We start from the raw sequence: 17399 nt of genomic DNA on the forward strand, positions 1-17399 counted from the left end.
CACCCTTCAGTATTTTCAGACGAAGTAACTCAAATACCCTCCGTGGCTGCCCTGAATTGTACTTTCGCAGACACAGGTTGAGAAAACAGATAAGATAAAACCACATGGGGGTAATAACGAGGGTTCCACGTGGCGAAGAAGGAAGTGAGAGGGAGAGACCCCAAACGGAGGAAGTGGTCCAAGTAGTTTGGGGGTGACCGGCTGCAGCGGGTAAACTACTGTAATATTACCGGTTGGTCCAGTTATAACAGATGGGTCAAAAGCCTCAAAGGTATAAGACTTGTTGGGTGGAGGGGAGGTTTAAGGGAGAATGAGAGAGAAGAGGGAGAGAAAGAGGGTGGTCTTTCGGGTGGGGGGTTTTGATGATCAGATGACATGCTGCTCTGTCTTTTCATTTGTCATGTTTGCTTTCCTTGACACTCTTTCTTCAAACACATGCACGCTGGGATGAATTATATTTGACAATTCTCCCCCAACAAAAATTTTCACCACTCCTGCAGGTTCATTTCTTTAATTTCCCTGCATTTTTTCATTTTCATCCTTTTAATTTTTTTCATAATTGTTCTCCATTCCATTTGAATTGTATCGCTTCTTTGTCTTCTGTTTAAGAGACATTCTAGTCTCTTCCTCTATGCATACTTGAGATGATCCGTCGAGGTTTTTTTTTTTGTTTTTTTGTTTTGTATGTAGAGAAGATATTCTTCTTCTTCTTCTTATTATTTTGGTCGGAATTCACAGAGTCTGAAGACAGATGCTTTAGATTCATCTATTCTTGAATTTTTCGCCATTTATGGGGTGAATGCCCAGGGTAGAGTTCCTACTTGCCCATTTCAATGTGAGTGCCCTTGTCGTGAAGTATTTTTCCCATTATTGTTGCTTTCTGGACCTCTTAGTGAGACGAGTTTATATATTTGTGCACTTTTATTCTTTAGTGAAATTTTGTTTGCTTTTGAGTAAGAATTCTGTCAAATTCAAATTTTGGGTTTTTGGGGACTTTTTTTCTGTCAACTTGAGGTTCATCCAATTTAATTCCATTCCAATTCCTTTCTTATTATATTATATCATGCAACATCAAACTGCGAATTTGAAAATGTTGCCTTAGTACCAACTCAAGGCCTTAATTCTATGCAATGTACCGCAGTGGTAAGGGTTTTAACCAAAACCTATAGAGTTGGTGGTAGGCTGATCCATTGTTTAATGTTCAAAAAAAGGGGAAAAATAAAAACAAGGGTTTTGTAAATGTGACTTGGGTTTTGAATGTTTTCTATATTTTAATCCTTTTCTTGAGCATGATGCAAAAATATTTGGTTTGGCTTTTGAAATTCAAACTGAGAAAATCAGCGGTGTCTGTGCCTGTAGTTTATTTCCTATAAAAGTGATGTTGAAAATGTTGTTCTTGCTGAAGTTCCAAATCCTGAATGTTATTCATTGACTAGTTCCAGTGCTTTTGCTTCTTCGAAAACAAAAATGCATATAAGGACATGCTTGTTTACCAATTCCTGCTATGTTTTTAACTCCATAAACAGTCATCTGTTATTTTGAGTGGGTAGAAAATTTAAGCCATCGTTCTTATGCAAATATGCCATTGTGTGGGATTTAATATACATATTGCCTTTAATCTGGTCATCATCCCTGATCTTTGTTTGTTGACAGGCTCATCCTCTTGGGATATGTAAACTCAAGAAAGCTGTTTTATGTCTTCTTACTATGAATGTCTGAGATATGGTGTTGCAGAAGAGGTTAGATTATGGATTCAGTGGCTACCAGGTCCCCTGGGTCCCTCGGGCTTCTAGATCACCTAGGGTAAATAAATGCTTCCATTTCTTTATTGCCTATTGAAATATTTTTTTTCCTTGTAAAGGAATACTCTTCCAATCTGTAATTCTTATTGCTGGTTTTAGGGGAGGGGGTCCTCCAAGAAGAAACTTGAGGATGATCGGATATATGCATTTGAAGTTTTGGCTTCTCTAGCTGGAAAATTATTACAGGAAAGAGAAACTTCTGCTTCAATCAGTGATGCTAGCAGAAAAAATCAGCATACTGTTGTTAAATGTGAGACCCATGACAAAGGACATCAGATAAAACTGGAACCCCGTGATGAGAATACCTTAGCTTATGTTCCTCATGCAAATGATGATTTGAGCTTGAAAATAAGTTCAACGATTAATTCTGATCTGCCAGAGAATGTATGCTTTTCTGATAAGTTGGATGTTGACTGTAGGCAAAAAGCACGTGGAAGCTCTCCCAGCAAAGTAGCAGGAGATTTCCCTTGCTGTGGGATATTTTTTGAAGGAAATGTAGACAGTGTAATTGAAAAAAATTTGGAAGTAGAGCCACAGGAAATTAGAGGCATGGTTAGCAAAACGCATCCTAAGAAAGGAAGTTCAAAAGATCTAGGAGAGTTGGACAGGGCAACTCTTGCACCCGTCCATTTAGACAACAATGCAAAGGCATCTTTGTTTAGTGATCACATGAATTGTGGTCCTTCTCCTAGGTGTCAAGAAAATATGGAAGTAGTTAGTGGGGATGATGACGAAAACTCTTCGGGGTGCTCTCAACCTGGCACCATAATGAAAACCTATACACCAAGACGACATATTGGAAATCAAAGAATAAGGAAATTATCAGCTTCCAGATGTTGGGGAGGAACTCCAAATCTGAAGGATGGAGGATTTTTAAACACTGGTAAATGTGTATTTTATGGTTTGGTAATTGTTGGTCTTGTGCCCTTTTGTGCATGTCATTTTTCATATCAGGAATTAGATTGTTGAATTCCACTACTGTGCATCATCTATTTGGTTAAGTTGAAGGTTTAATCTTCCAATTGATTGTAGATCGAAAAAGAAAGCCAGTTTACTGGACCTGGAAAACTTGTTACCCACGTCGAAGATCTCAGAGGATCTCTCCTTTTAAGAGGAGGAAGTTGCTTGATCAAAACCCAGAATCTACATCTGACAGAGGGTTGAGAAGGAAGTTGCTTGATCAAAACCCAGAATCTACATCTGACAGAGGGTTGAGGAGGAAGTTGCACAATCAAAACCTAGAATCTGCATTTGACAGAGGGTTCAGCTGTGCAGGCATGTATAATTCCCATAATAAGGGAAAAAAGAGTGAGAACAGTAGTGCAGGTGCAACATCTTGAGGTTTCCTGCTTCCATTTTTCTTTTCTTCTTCTTGTTGTTTTTTTTTTTGGTTTATATTAGTGTTTAAGGATAAATTCAATTTACGCTGACTCTTACAAGCAGCAGGTGGAGCATCATCTTCAGTAGCAGGCCAACAAGCACCTTCCCACTCCCGGGATTGTAATGGTAGGAAAACCTTTGATGAGATGATGTGTATATTCTGATTCTACTTGAACTTTTCTTTATTTTAATTTATTTTTTGGGGAGATTCTTATGCATGGTTCTTTTCATTACTCAGTAAAGCTTAGCATCAAGTCCTTCAGGGTGCCAGAGCTGTTTGTGGAGATTCCTGCAACTGCAACTGTTGGTTCACTGAAGGTATTTGATTTTTTCTTCTTTCCTATTGTTTTTAGTCAAAAAAGTAAAATAAAGTTAGAAGGTGGGATGGTTGAAGGAAAGTATAGGCATACCTTCTAAAAATCCACGTGAACGTTAAGCGGAGTTTGTTAAATAAAATAGTAGCAGTGAAGCTGCTATTTAGCTCTTTTGGTCTATATCTTGGACATTGTAAGTGTAAAAAAACATGTTATTGATGATAAAGTGATAGTATTTTTATTTTTTGGATGTAACCAGGTAGTTAAATGGTATGTTCTATGTATTCTGGTTAATATTTTTGCTCAGCTCATGCATCTCTATGAGAGCCCATTTGGGAGTGATTTTGAGAGGGCTAGAAATACTTTGTAATGATTGGAAGCTTTTCCTTATAAAAATTATGTGTTTGACAAACTTTTGAAAATCATTCTTAAAAATCTAGAGGATCGCTAGAAGTCATTCCTGGACAGTCACTTCCTTAGTGGTTCTTCCAAAAATAACTTTTTTTTTTGTTATCTACCAAAAACATTATTAAAGCAGCTTTTTTGTTTATATCCAAACATTTAGTGCTTATCATTTAAAGCATTTCTAATGGAAGTGCTGCTAAAAGAAGTTACAAACTAAAAGGGCCTTACTCAGAATCATTACCAAATGGGCTCTATATCCTTTTTGTAGTGAATGTCTTTGTGATGTAGGACGATGGAAGCACCTTTTTAATATAGAAGAGAAATTGGGATAAGAAAGAAATTAGATGAGAGGAAAGACAAATTGGACGAGAAATTATGAGAGAACAAGGAAAGAAAGAAAGATGCAAATTTTCTAAACATTACTCAAAATAATAGTAATTCTAATCCTAGTTAAAATACTAAGCTAAAGTGATAAAAATTGGAACTAAATTAAGAAGCTAACTTTAATAAGAATAGAAATCCTAATTTTAAGGCAAATAGGAATCTAATTTGAGTACAAACAGGAATCTTTATCATCCTCTATGACTTGTCTTCATCACCATCACTTCGGTTGTATTTACATTTTTTTTTTCTTTGAGGCAAATGTTCTTTGTAATTTATAGTTGCAAAATTGAACTGGACAAACAAGCCTAATCTTTTTTAACCTAACTTACTTTGACATGTGTTTTTTTCTCCCCTATTTTATGTATTGCTTATAAATTTTGTTTGGTATTGGGAAAAAGTAGATCCAGGACTGTTGCCTTGTTGATAAACAAAGTTAAAATTTTTATAGCATACTGACATTAAAATCATAATGCTACTTATGTTGTATAAGAGCATTGATGCATTCTTTATCCCTGATTTCATTTTCTGTTGAAAAATGGAGCTTTGGTTTCTTTTACAATTTTTAGGACTACCATTAGTGACAAATGACTATTCTCTTTAGTAATTTGAGGAATTCTTCGGATTTTGGAAAACTAGTAGTTTCACTTGGTCCTTATAAACATTCTAGATCTATGGTTGTGCATTATGGTGATTTTTGGTTCTTATAAACATTCTAGAGGACAGTTATGGAGGCAGTGACCGCTGTACTTGGAGGTGGACTACATGTTGGCATACTTCTTCAGGGAAAGAAGGTTGGAGATGACAGTAAAACTCTACTTCAGAGTGGAATTTCTCAAGGTGACAAGCTTCGTACTTTGGGTTTTATGTTGGAACCTAGATGCACACAAATTCCACCATCTCTGTGTGCTGAAGACCCGGCTGTTTTCCTTCATGGCTGCACACCTCAACATTTAACTAGGTACATATTGTAACTGCTATTTGTCAAATAGAGTCTTGTTTTTTCTTCTGGTGTCTCTGAGCCCCACTTTTCTGTTCTCCGAGCTCTATTTGGGAGTGTGGATGTGTTAATTCAATGACCTTATACCAGTTTTTCTGTTACTAGTTTTTCTACAACCCCCACTTCAGGGCCAGGGACCTCCAAAATTTCCCCAGATCCTCCTGTTACAAATTTGAGCAAGTGTGTCCAAAGAAACCATGATACAGCTCCTTCTCATACTGACATTTCAACTGACAAAACCATACCAGAGTCCAGAGCTCTGCTTGCAGTCCCTAGTGTAAGCTTGAAGCCACTGGCTATGGTTCCCTTTCATCAGAAATCTAGGCGTCCTGAGTTTGTACAGCGCCGAATCAGGAGACCTTTCTCTGTTTCAGAAGTAGAAGCACTGGTTCAGGCCGTTGAGAATCTCGGAACTGGCAGGTCTGTTCAGTGGTTCCGCTTTCTTCTTTGGTTTGTGGAATTTCAAAGTTGCAGCATTTGTAATGTCAGTGTTTTGCTGATTTGCAGGTGGCGTGATGTTAAACTCTGTGCTTTTGATGGTGCAAAGCATCGAACTTACGTGGACTTGAAGGTAAAAGTTTATTTTCTAGTTCCTCTTTCTGTCATGTCCTATTGTTTTTTATGCTGGAGAGAATTTTCTTAACTTGTGGGGTTCTCCAAACTGTTGACATTCTTTTCACCTATCCTTTATTTTCTGCATTGCATTTTTTGGCCCCAATTCTGTCACTTTATGAGGTTTTATTCATTCATTTTGGGACTCTCTGATTCACCTACAGTTTCTTGTGATGGGGGAAAGAAATTTTTATTGTTGACACACAAGAGGACGTCGTGTGATTAACTTCAGTCTCTGTTATGCAGAATTAACATTTTCTTTTATTTTATTTTTGTTTGCTTTTAATGAAGCTTAATCCAAATGAGTCCTAAGAATTTGTGGTTGTTATGATTATGGGCTGCAAGTAGGGATTGTTCTTTTCCTTTCTGTTGGGCACATATACAATAATATCACAAATTCAACCATGACCTTACTCCCAGCCCTTTGTCACCTGGGCCAAATCCCAGGAGTTTGAGGTGAGTAAAATGCCTATTTCTTAATGCTACCCCCATCCATTCCCCCCCTTTTTCTATGTCAAATGGCAATGTTTTCCAGAGTGATATATGCATGGTACCATGTATATAGTTCTTGACTTTTAAGCATCATGTAGGTCTGAATATGCCATCTGGCCTTTTTATGCAAAATGACTATCTTAGTCTGTCTAAATATTACACAGGCTGTGTTGACATTGATGAGTTAACATGTTATTGGCGTAATAGTCAACAGGAATGGTGCAGGATAAATGGAAGACATTGGTGCACACAGCAAAAATCTCCCCTCAGCAAAGGAGGGGGGAGCCTGTCCCTCAGGAGCTTCTAGACAGGGTTCTAGCTGCCCATGCCTACTGGTCTCAACAGCAGGTAAAAGTAGAGGTCTGAGGCTTTCCCTCCTCTGTGAAAAAATACAGGGGAGGTAGAGATGTAAGGCCCAAGCGTGGATTCTCTATGATGTATCATGTAAATTGGTGAAAGAAGGGAGAAATTATGTAAGAATTTTTTTCATGTATTATGCACATACTCATCTTCACTCATATAGCCCGGCACCTTCATTCCTCATGAGGAGTTGGGTGATCCACAACCTATTGATTCAAAGAAGAGCAGCATACTGACAGAATCACTCAATCCGGTGCCGAATTTCAACAACTTGTTGTCTTTACTCCTGACAAAGAAAACTAACATGTAGTCCAATAGGTTTAAGTGTATTAGTCTCTAATTTATTTCCATGTTATTGTTTATGTAATTATTCTTGTAATTTCGAAGGAGATATATTATCAGTTGTGGGGAAGGGAGCTGCATATTTTGATTTACTTTCTTTGATAAATTCCAATAGCATATTATGATACATGGATACCTAAGTTTTATTGGAGGAAATAGTGCCCCAAAGATGGAACAATTTATCCAAGAATATGATAACAACGCATATTGTGCAGAGATTGATATGCATCTGGGTGATGTTGCTTCCTTTTCACAAGTATGGTGGATTTAAGAAAGTGGGCATGGCATGACAGCGCAGGGGCGTCCAAAGCATGAGGCGCTACTGGGTTTCCCCAAGTCAAAAGCGCATTTCATGGAAAGGGTCTCCATTACTACCCCGCAGCTACAAGAACAGGGTTACCCACGTGAAAACACAAAGGGTAAAGAAAAAAAGGTAGTACGTGCTCCTCCTACCGACATACCAATGAATGTCATGGTCAAATATTTAAAATAACAAGTACATAAGTTTAATATGATTTTCTGCCATGGAAGTCGAATTCATATTTATGTTTTAATTTTCTTCATATCCTTTGTTTTATTTTTCACATATTTTTTGATAAAATAAGAAAAAATTTAGAAGAATTGTTCACAAGTAAACGTGTTGAAATGTTGATAAGAATAGATGCTACCCAATAGAAAACGGCAATGATCGTTATGCCAAGATAAGGAAGAGAATCTATGGGAAAGGCTTATTATTGAACAGCCCAAGTCACTGAGTGGTGGCCATGCGGTGCCTAAAACTGTTGTTGGTGTTGGGCGTCCTTTGGGAAAAAGGTCCATAACCAAAGAATAGTTTCACAGCACGATAGCATTATGTAATATGAATGTAAAGACCACCACGGAAGTCCAGGTTCCATGCTCAGCTCCATAGTGGGTCTTCTTCCTCATTATGGGCACAATTTGGCTGGACCTTTCCACAATATGACAGGAATTTGGAAGGGCAGTGGCAAAAACCAAGGCATCGGCAGTCAACCCAAGTCTAAAACGGGGACTGGGACCAGGACTAGGATGTGTCCGATGACTGTCGGAATCAGAAATTCGTCTTCGCCCTCCATGTCTTTACGCGCTTTCAGGATAGTGGGCCACGCCCTCCACCACCACCTGCACCACATGCGTCGACACTGGGACGGACTACTGAGAGGGGGCGTTTTCACTTTTCAGTGACAAAAAAATATTATTTATTAATTATCAAAAGCCTATCCGCGTGGCGTCCTGTCCATCCGTCCGTCATAGGCTAGGTCTTAATTTAGAGGAAGACAATTTTCATCGGTTCCATCCACTCCCTTGAACAATTGAAACCAACCCACTTGGGTAAAATCAACGGTTCTCACTGCTTCACCCTCAATGGAGGCACTTCTCCAGTTTTAAGAGTGGTATCTCTCACCAGCTTTTTCACGCTCATTTCACTTCCTCTCTTTATCTCTCTCTCTCTCTCTCTCCTAGGGTTTCCCTCAGGTACGCCTCTCTTCATTCATCGCACAAGTTCATCATTCTCTAGGGTTCTTCAAGTGATTAAACCACAATTTTCATCTTTATTTTTAGTTTATGGTTGAATTGACAAATCTGGTGGAAGCCAGTTGTAACTTGTAATAGCATCTGCTGATTCCTTTTCTTTATTATGATATTCATATATTAACGCAACTGTGAAAATCGTTATTATTTATATGTAATTGAGTGGCTCTAGAGTTTCGAGCAAGCTTCATTTGTTGAACACAAAAAAAATTAATATTCCAAGTCAAACCCCATCTGACTTTCAAATCCTGTAGGTTGAGGTTTCAATTGAGGCATTCTGTTCCAGCTTTGATAGCGGTAATTGCGGAGTAGATGATAATGGATCCCAGTCGTAGAGGATTCTCCAGTTCCGTCAATGGAATTCAATTGGGAAATCGACCTTTCTCCATTCTTTCGGATCACAACCTAGTTGCGGGAGCCAAATTTGAGAACTCATTGTTTGATCGCAGTTTTAGGGAGGTTCGCTACCTTAAGCCAGATCCAGCTTCTGCTAATACGGCCTCAGATGGTTTGAGCGTGAGCCCAGAGGAAGATGACTGTGATTTCTCTGATGAGGTTTTGAAGTACATAAACCAGATGCTTATGGAGGAAGACATGGAGGACCAGACTTATATGCTTCAGCAGTCATTGGATCTTCAAGCTGCTGAGAAATCCTTCTATGAAGTCCTCGGCAAGAAGTATCCTCCGTCCCCTGACCACAACCTCAGTTTTGCTGATCAAAGTTACGAGAGCCCTGATGATAATTTCCCTGGAAATAACAGTAATTATATCAGCAGTAGCGGTACCAGTAGTGGCAACTTAGCTGATAATTGCTGGATTCAGAGTCCAAGCGATTGTAATACCTCTCAGGTACAAGCATCGCCTTTTAGCTCTTCAAATAGTGTGGTTAGTACCATGGATGGGTTAGTGGACTCTCCAAATAGTACTCTTCAACTTCCTGATTTATACAATGAGAGCCAATCCGTGTGGCAGTTCCAAAAGGGGGTTGAGGAGGCTAGTAAGTTCCTTCCCTCTGGTAATGAATTGTTTTTTAATTTGGAGGTGAAAGCATCGTTACCTCAGGGGCTGAAGGGAGGGAATAACGAGGTGGTGGTCAAGTCGGAGCTAAAGGATGAGGAAGAGCACTCACCCAGTGGGTCAAGAGTGAGGAAGAATCCTCAAAGGGAGGATATCGGATTGGAAGAGGAGAGGAGTACTAAGCAGGCAGCTGTTTATACTGAATCCACTTTGAGGTCAGAAATGTTTGACATGGTGTTGCTATGTAATAGGAATAATTGCAAGCCCCATTCGTCCACACCCCATGAAGCCTTGCAAAATGAAACAAGCAGTAATTTGCAGCAGCAAAATGGGCAAGTGAAAGGATCCAATGGTGGAAAGGGCCGGGGTAAAAAACAAAGTGGGAAAAAGGAAGTGGTGGATTTGAGAACTCTTTTGATTCAGTGTGCACAAGCTGTTGCAGCGGATGATAGGAGGAGTGCAAATGAATTGCTCAAGCAGGTCAGGCAGCATTCTTCTCCTTTTGGGGATGGGAATCAAAGACTGGCTCATTGTTTTGCTGATGGTCTTGAGGCACGCTTGGCTGGTACCGGTAGCCAGATTTATAAAGGCCTTATAAGCAAGGGGAGATCTGCTGCCGATATTTTGAAAGCCTACCATCTATATGTTTCTGTATGCCCATTCAGGAAGATGTCAAATTTCTTCTCAAACAGATCAATTATGATACGAGCAGAGAAAGCAACAAGACTCCACATCATAGATTTTGGTATCCTCTATGGTTTCCAATGGCCCACCTTTATCCAACGCCTCTCATCAAGACCTGGTGGACCCCCAAAGCTGCGTATTACTGGCATAGAATTCCCCCAGCCTGGATTCCGGCCAGCAGAACGAATTGAGGAGACAGGGCGCCGCCTAGCGAATTACGCTGCAAGTTTCAATGTGCCATTTGAATACAATGCCATAGCAAAGAAATGGGAAACCATTCAACTTGAGGAACTCCAGATCGACAGGGATGAGCTGCTTGTTGTCAACTGTTTGTATCGGTTTGAGACCTTGCTTGATGAGACTGTAGCAGTGGACAGTCCAAGAAATATTGTTCTTAACATGATAAAGAAGATAAGGCCAGATATTTTCATTCAGGGGATTGTTAATGGGTCCTATAATGCCCCTTTTTTTGTTACCAGGTTTCGAGAGGCTCTGTTCCACTTCTCTGCCCAGTTTGATATGCTTGAGACTACTGTACTCCGTGAGAATTGGGAGAGGATGCTGATTGAGAGAGAGATTTTTGGGAGGGAGGCCTTGAATGTCATAGCTTGTGAAGGCTGGGAGAGAGTTGAGAGGCCAGAAACATACAAGCAGTGGCAACTCCGAAACCTAAGGGCTGGGTTTGTGCAGCTGCCTTTGAATCGGGAGACGATGAAAAGGGCAACAGAAAGGGTGACAACAAACTACCACAAAGATTTTGTGATTGATGAAGATAGCCAGTGGATGTTGCAAGGATGGAAGGGGCGAATCATCTATGCTCTTTCTGCTTGGAAACCTGCATAGAGAAGTTGAAATGCATGCTATGCTCATCAGTACCCTGGTCTGTCAGCAGATCTCTTAGGCATCCAACAGCCCAGGATCCAGGGTGAGAGGTTTTTGCCTTGCTTTCTAACAGCACCCCAACCACTGGGTGTGGTTGTGAAAAGTGTCCATATAATTTTGTTCCCTCTTCTATCAAAGTTACTAATTTTCTAACTCAGCAGATGAATTTGGGTGCAGGTTTTTATGGTGAAATCGCTTACGGGTCATCCTAAGGAAAGGGCAATGCCATATTCAGGGTAGTGTTGGTCCAGTAGATGTTTTGATAGGTCATCTTATGCTCACGATCTTGTCTTAGATCTAACATGTAAAGGAAGAAACTGTGCAACACAATCTAATGTTAATTACAATTCCCACTGTTTCTTATGTTGCCTGCATCTCTCGCCACTTGTGCCCGCATTAACTTGCCTTTGTATTATGTTCACCATGCCCCATTCTTTCCAAGTAGAAAGAGCTGGCCACGAGATATGGAATGGAGGCTTTTGCTTCTTGTTTCATCTGCGTTTCCTCTTAAGTTCCAATACTCGCCAAGGAACGTTATAACAGCCATGGGCCACCCCATGTGGTTCCAAGTTTATTCAAAGGTTAATGAACATGAGCCAATTGTGAATATTGATGACAATCAAATGTAGCATTTGAGAATGTTACATGAGAGCATTGTTCACTGCTCCATTTGATGCTCTACTAGTCTTACAGATTAATTGCTCCCCCCACACCGGGACCCAAAGAATAAAGGTAAAAAAAGGAACCAACATGGGTTGGCTATATTTCTTGAATTGGATATGGATGTTCTTTAAAGTTTTGACAACCATATTCTTATGCGCTGCTGCCCAAGGATGGGATCAGGAACTTGCTCCTTCAGCATTTTATATTACGCAGAGATGTGTTATGATTTTATCTTTTCAATTTTGAAGCAAGCAAGATATTTTATATTTACACAACAATGTGGAAAGAGAGGAGCCAATAGCGTATCATACAACCACGAGAGAGTGCTCAGTGGGGATAGGGATGGCAATAGGGCGGGTTCGGGATGGATCGTCCTCATCCCAAGTCCTGTCCCATTTATTCAAAATAATTTCTATTATCATCTCATTTAAAAAAATTAACCGGACAAAATAGGTATGAGATTTTTTTATACCCATCTCATTTATTTATTTTTTTTGTGAAATTTTTTAAATTTTTTCTAAAACAATTACTTCAAATTTTTTTAATTACATTAAAATAAATATATTTTATAAATAATTAAATTATTATATTTTTTATAACTTATTTTATTAAAAAATATTTTATTATTATTTATATATTAAATATAGTAAAATAAAATTTAAATTAATTTTAAAAATAAATTTTATATATAATTGGGATGGGATGGGGTGAGACAAGGTAATACCCGAACCCGTCCCGGGTTTTAAAAAAATTCCCAAACCCGTTTTAAACCGTTTAGTTAAAATTAAACCCCGTAGGCGCCACTAATAAAATTTTGCAACAGCACATTTCTGGAACTTTTACTTTCATTAACTTGGGAATACAATATTTGAAACTGTTGCAAAACCAATCACTTAATGCTTAAAGTGCCTCAAGTATTGCAACTATCATCCCACCAAACGGCTACCCAGGAAATATAGATTTGTTTTATTGTTTAATAATAGTTTTCTCTCCAAAAGTGCTCATCCTTTCCGGTTTCGGAGGCATATGGAAGTGGTGGTCCTTGATGGACACGTCACTTGTATTGAGGTGAACTCCCACCATATCTTGAATCGATGAGTAGGGTAAAGAAGACCAATGATACAGGCGTAGGCTAAGGTGCTTTTTCCATGGGGACCGCAACAAGCAATCCGATTTTTTTTCAGTTACGCTGATGCGATTGGTTCTTTCTTAAAAGATAGCGCCAAAAGCATAAAATAAAATCTGATGCTCTACTGCGCAAGATCGAGTTTCCCCAATAAATTTTGTATTGAGAAAGCTATGTTCATGAAAATGATGCGTCTTTATGTTTTCTTTTTCAATTTTTAGTTAGAATGTGCTTCCAACCGTGGCTTTTTTTAAAGAGGGGCCAAGATTTAAAAAAAAGAACAAAAGAAAAAAGGAAAAACCCAACTCTTGAACAAATATGGATAGACCAGCCAAAAGGGGCTGCATTTAATTATGGAAAGCACATCGTATTTGATTGAATAATACAAAAGTTAAAAATACAATATGTTACATGGTTTTCTAATGTCCCCATGATGCCTAATCCCATGTTCGGACAACGGTCCTCATTCCCCTTCAAAAAGAGAAAAGAGAACGGATGACAATGCCCTCCACTTTAACATATGCATATCATGGCAACTAAAACCCACATGGAAGGTCAGTAGGCATTTGGAAAAATCAAGATATGATGACAGGGCCTCCATGAATTCAGACGGTGATGTGCCACTCAACTAATGGTTCTTAAAATGGGCCAAGAGATGTGATGTTGAATGTCATAATCAATTTAACCTACTCTTATTGAACACCAATCGATTTTGAGATAAGATAGCTGAAGTCCATTCCAAGCTTCCCTTGGTGGTTGGGCCTAATTCTTAATTGAATGCACATCCGACTGCAGCAATGGAAGTTTCGAAAAATGTCAAAGAATTAAAAAATGAATAAAGAAAAAAAAAAGAAGGAAAAAAAGAACCATTGGATGAGCGCTCTCAGGACTAAGATGTTAATCGGCTTGAGAACTAGTGCGGACCACAACGTGAATTTTAAAGTGATTTAACTCAGATATAAAAAGAGGGCTTCGACCATCCACTTGCACAGCTTCAGACTTCTAATTTGATCAAAACTTGATTACATGCTCATCAACACCTCCTTTCCCATCTCTTCAACAATAAGAAAAAACTTGATTTCATGATCGATGTCTGTAAACCTTGCCTACTTTTCCTCAGATACAGATCATAGAACACGCATGTTACAACTTACATGACTGACCAACAACCTATGACTTGGAAAATATCAGTGGGGTGTCTTAGAGGACCTCATGTTCAATACTTCAGGAGGGGTTGGGATAGGGATTGGGCATGTTTCCTGATGAAATTATAATGCCCTTGTGCCTGGAAAAGAATGCAATGGTTAAAAAACAGAGGACCCTTAGTTCCTTGGGGCAAGAGCAGAGTCCTAAAAGTGTGAGATTCAAAATTTATTTCACTCATCAATCAAAGGTTATGTTGCCTGCTTGGGACTTCTCATAAAACAGCTCCAATTGACTTGCAATCAGAATCTACTGTCATGTTGTTGATGTCTTATCTTCTTGATATAAGCATAATTAGAATCTGCGTTGCTAACTATTTTAAGGAGATTAATTCATTTGCCGGTGTGCACCAGAACCACATGTCCTGACCTAGATCATACATAAATAATTACAAAGCAATCGATATCAGGACCCTGTGGTCCTTTTAGCTTTTCAATTTCAACTGAAATAAGAAAAAAAAATTCATGTTTCAATATCCAATAGAAAATAAAGAAACAACATATCCTTAATCACGTCTGTAAGGTTTCTTATTTAATTGTCATAATTATAGTAGCACAAACTGCTAAATGTTACCCAGTCAGCCACAAATCATCAGAAGGCAGTGGCAGTGGCAGTATTAGAAACTTACAATAAGATAACGACAGTTCCTGCAGAAACATGACAGATATTCTTCACTTTGATCTTCCAAATAATAATTCACTACATTTTATTTAGCAACAATTTTTCTCTCGTTAGCCTCCTCATCCTCGGCATGTTGATCTTATGCCAGCCTACCTTAATAACATATGGCCTATGTACAAGGTTCTTTGGAACCAACATCTCACCTAATGTGCTCCAATTACATATCTATTTAGGGAATTGCAACAGCCAAGAAGTCATCAACTTCCTTCCATCCCTTTTCCTTAAAACCTCTAGTCAATACCAGCTTCATATAAGTCCTCCATTAGAGCTATACATGTATTTTAACAATTCACCTCTCTCAGCCTGAAATTGCACAAGCGGAATTCTTTTTTGTGATCCAGTCAAAAGATCAAAACATCAATGCATTCTGATCTCCTTGACCAAACCTGGAAAATATATTGGAAACGCTATCCTCACCAAACCGGGGTGAAATTGTACATGAGCATCAAGTTTTTCAGTCTCATGCTCCTGTTGAAGAAATTGAATATTGTGATGCCAATTGTTAGGGATACTTGGTGTTCAATACCTACGCTATTCACTCCCAGGTTCCATCTGCTTCCAAATTCGGCATCTGAAAACAGTCTGGCACTTCTGCTTATCAAAATCATGAAGCAACCACTGCAATATTCTTATCTTCTACTGGACGTCAAAGATGTTCTAAAAATAAGATCACATTTGTGGGAAGAATTTGAATTTCTTTGGGAGCTAGTAACATTCCTTCAAAATTTTCAATGAACCAGGACATCACTCCTGGGGTCCATCATGCTAGTGATATCAATCAATGTATGAATAGGATTCAGTAAGAAAGAAGGTGGCCCTATTCTCATGCGATGTCTGTTCCATTGTGTTTCATATAAACTAATGCACAAATTCATCATCTTAAATTAGTCTATTGAAAAAATAACAGACATCCAACAACACAACTGGCAGTTGAAATTTGAATAATGGAATTTGAGGAGATTCTAAGACTGATCCTGTACCCTCACTTTGGTGATTGCTCAAATTATCTTTATTGTCTTCATTTCAATACAATGCATCTGTATCATCAAGTCATATTCAATGAATTGGAACCATTCATTTCCCAGAGGACAACTACTTTATCCTGGTATCCATATATCATTCAGCTAAAGAAACAAATATTATATTATAGGATATAAAATATTTAGATGAATCAGTAACCACCAAAAACAACAAAAGTTTACCTATTACTTTTGCAGCCACCCCATTGACGTGTCTCATTTTTCTGGTGGAGGCCCCTCATCAAACCATCGTGGAGGGTCAAATCCAGACCCACCTGGAAAAGAATATAATTGGCTTCATATTTACAGATGCCCATGAGGTGAAATATACTCTTAAGACCGAAAACATACCATAACTAGGTCAGAAAAGAGCACAGAATTTTGTATGGTATTCAAGATTGCAAAAAGAGTAGAAATTGTACCAAGGGGATTACAGCGGCAGAGACGCCAAGTGGTCAAGACGGTGCCCTTTACAACTCCATATTTCTTATAGGCTTCCATGGAATACTCACTACATGTGGGAACGTATCTACAACTATTTGGCAGAAGAGGTGATATCTCCCCTGCTCAAGACCATAAACCATAATTATTTCCAATAATAAAGGCAAAATTTATCCCTAAACCGAAGAAAGATTGAATTAGAAAGACACCCATTTTCTGCATAAAAGTATTAGTATTGTGGGGGAGGAAAATGGGAGAGACTTACTTTTATAGAATCTGAGCATAGACAATGCAGCTTTTACCCCAATATTGTCCACCTCGCTGTCTAAATTCGGAAAATTTTCAGATGAGCAAGATTGGAATAAACGAATTGTATAAATAAATAAATATAAATATAAATATACCTTGAGGAGTAGAGTTGTGGTGGGAGTGTTTGTCGAGGGAGAAACGGGTAGAGCGAGGTAGGGTTTTGAAAGGAGGAGACAAGGTGAGGCTATGCTTTTGAGGGAGTGAATTGAAACTTGGGCTTTGAGGGAAGAAGGGTGTGTGGGAGTTCAGGGAAATCATAATTGCCATATCCTTCTCAATATCCTCCTCAGGGTCACCGGCTCTGACAGAGAGGGTGGGAGCGGGGTGGGTTCTTCTTTCTCGTTCTTATTTTTTATTCCAATAATAACTTATTTATAGGTTCAGAAAAAATAATCATTTTAAAAATTAAGAAGCGCTTTATAAAAATAATCCTCAAAAATAGTTTTTAAAACTTGTTATCTGATTTTTATAGAATAAAAATTTGTTTCAAAACCTAAAATATTTTTAATATTTTTAAATATATTTTAAAAATAATTTTTATATCTAATATTCTATTTTTAATCATTTTACATATTTGTATAATTATTTATTAAAACAGTTTTTTAAAAAACAACTAAAAATAATTAAAAAAACAATTAAAATATATTATTTAAAAATACTCTTTTTTTTATTATAAAAATCAGAAAACAGATTTTAATTATTAAATATGTTTTCTATATTTTTTATTTTGGATAA

The 17399-nt window shown here is 38.2% G+C and overlaps 3 protein-coding genes across 20 annotated transcripts; 2 read left to right on the forward strand and 1 right to left on the reverse strand.

Moving 5' to 3' along the window:
- Positions 1 to 203: 203 nt before the first annotated feature.
- On the forward strand, positions 204 to 7180 carry LOC100247654 (telomere repeat-binding protein 5). 10 transcript variants are annotated; one of them, XM_010655965.3, is made up of 11 exons: positions 204 to 500; positions 739 to 835; positions 1654 to 1803; positions 1902 to 2685; positions 2835 to 3128; positions 3246 to 3308; positions 3421 to 3500; positions 5002 to 5243; positions 5388 to 5702; positions 5790 to 5853; positions 6594 to 7180. In XM_010655965.3, exons 3-11 carry the CDS (start codon positions 1723 to 1725, stop codon positions 6750 to 6752), a joined length of 2082 nt encoding a protein of 693 aa, XP_010654267.1. In that variant the 5' UTR covers positions 204 to 500; positions 739 to 835; positions 1654 to 1722; the 3' UTR covers positions 6753 to 7180. The 10 variants fall into 10 exon arrangements, with proteins under 10 accessions (XP_010654267.1, XP_010654276.1, XP_010654272.1 ...); XM_010655974.3 differs by having other exon boundaries at positions 6601 to 7180; XM_010655970.3 differs by having other exon boundaries at positions 6612 to 7180.
- A 1164-nt stretch (positions 7181 to 8344) lies between these two features.
- On the forward strand, positions 8345 to 11585 carry LOC100252795 (scarecrow-like protein 9). 3 transcript variants are annotated; one of them, XR_002030690.2, is made up of 3 exons: positions 8345 to 8500; positions 8894 to 11265; positions 11400 to 11585. XR_002030690.2 is itself a non-coding variant. In XM_059739121.1 (2 exons), the coding sequence occupies exon 2, from the start codon at positions 8952 to 8954 to the stop codon at positions 11181 to 11183; it is 2232 nt and encodes a 743-aa protein (XP_059595104.1). In that variant the 5' UTR covers positions 8345 to 8500; positions 8894 to 8951; the 3' UTR covers positions 11184 to 11585. The 3 variants fall into 3 exon arrangements, 1 of the variants encoding a protein (XP_059595104.1); XR_002030689.2 differs by having other exon boundaries at positions 8347 to 8582; XM_059739121.1 differs by having other exon boundaries at positions 8894 to 11585.
- Positions 11586 to 13334: 1749 nt separating this feature from the next.
- Positions 13335 to 17023, reverse strand: LOC100264811 (UPF0161 protein At3g09310). Of its 7 annotated transcripts, none has more exons than XM_010655960.3 (5): positions 16760 to 17023; positions 16621 to 16680; positions 16337 to 16477; positions 16098 to 16189; positions 13335 to 13800 (listed from the first exon to the last, which is right to left on the reverse strand). In XM_010655960.3, exons 1-4 carry the CDS (start codon positions 16929 to 16931, stop codon positions 16131 to 16133), a joined length of 432 nt encoding a protein of 143 aa, XP_010654262.1. In that variant the 5' UTR covers positions 16932 to 17023; the 3' UTR covers positions 13335 to 13800; positions 16098 to 16130. The 7 variants fall into 7 exon arrangements, with proteins under 7 accessions (XP_010654262.1, XP_019076931.1, XP_059595103.1 ...); XM_019221386.2 differs by lacking the exon at positions 13335 to 13800 and adding an exon at positions 13943 to 14296; XM_059739120.1 differs by lacking the exon at positions 13335 to 13800 and adding an exon at positions 13943 to 14583.
- Positions 17024 to 17399: the final 376 nt, after the last annotated feature.

Source organism: Vitis vinifera, chromosome 8, assembly GCF_030704535.1.
Source record: "Vitis vinifera cultivar Pinot Noir 40024 chromosome 8, ASM3070453v1".
NCBI classification, from domain to species: domain Eukaryota; kingdom Viridiplantae; phylum Streptophyta; class Magnoliopsida; order Vitales; family Vitaceae; genus Vitis; species Vitis vinifera.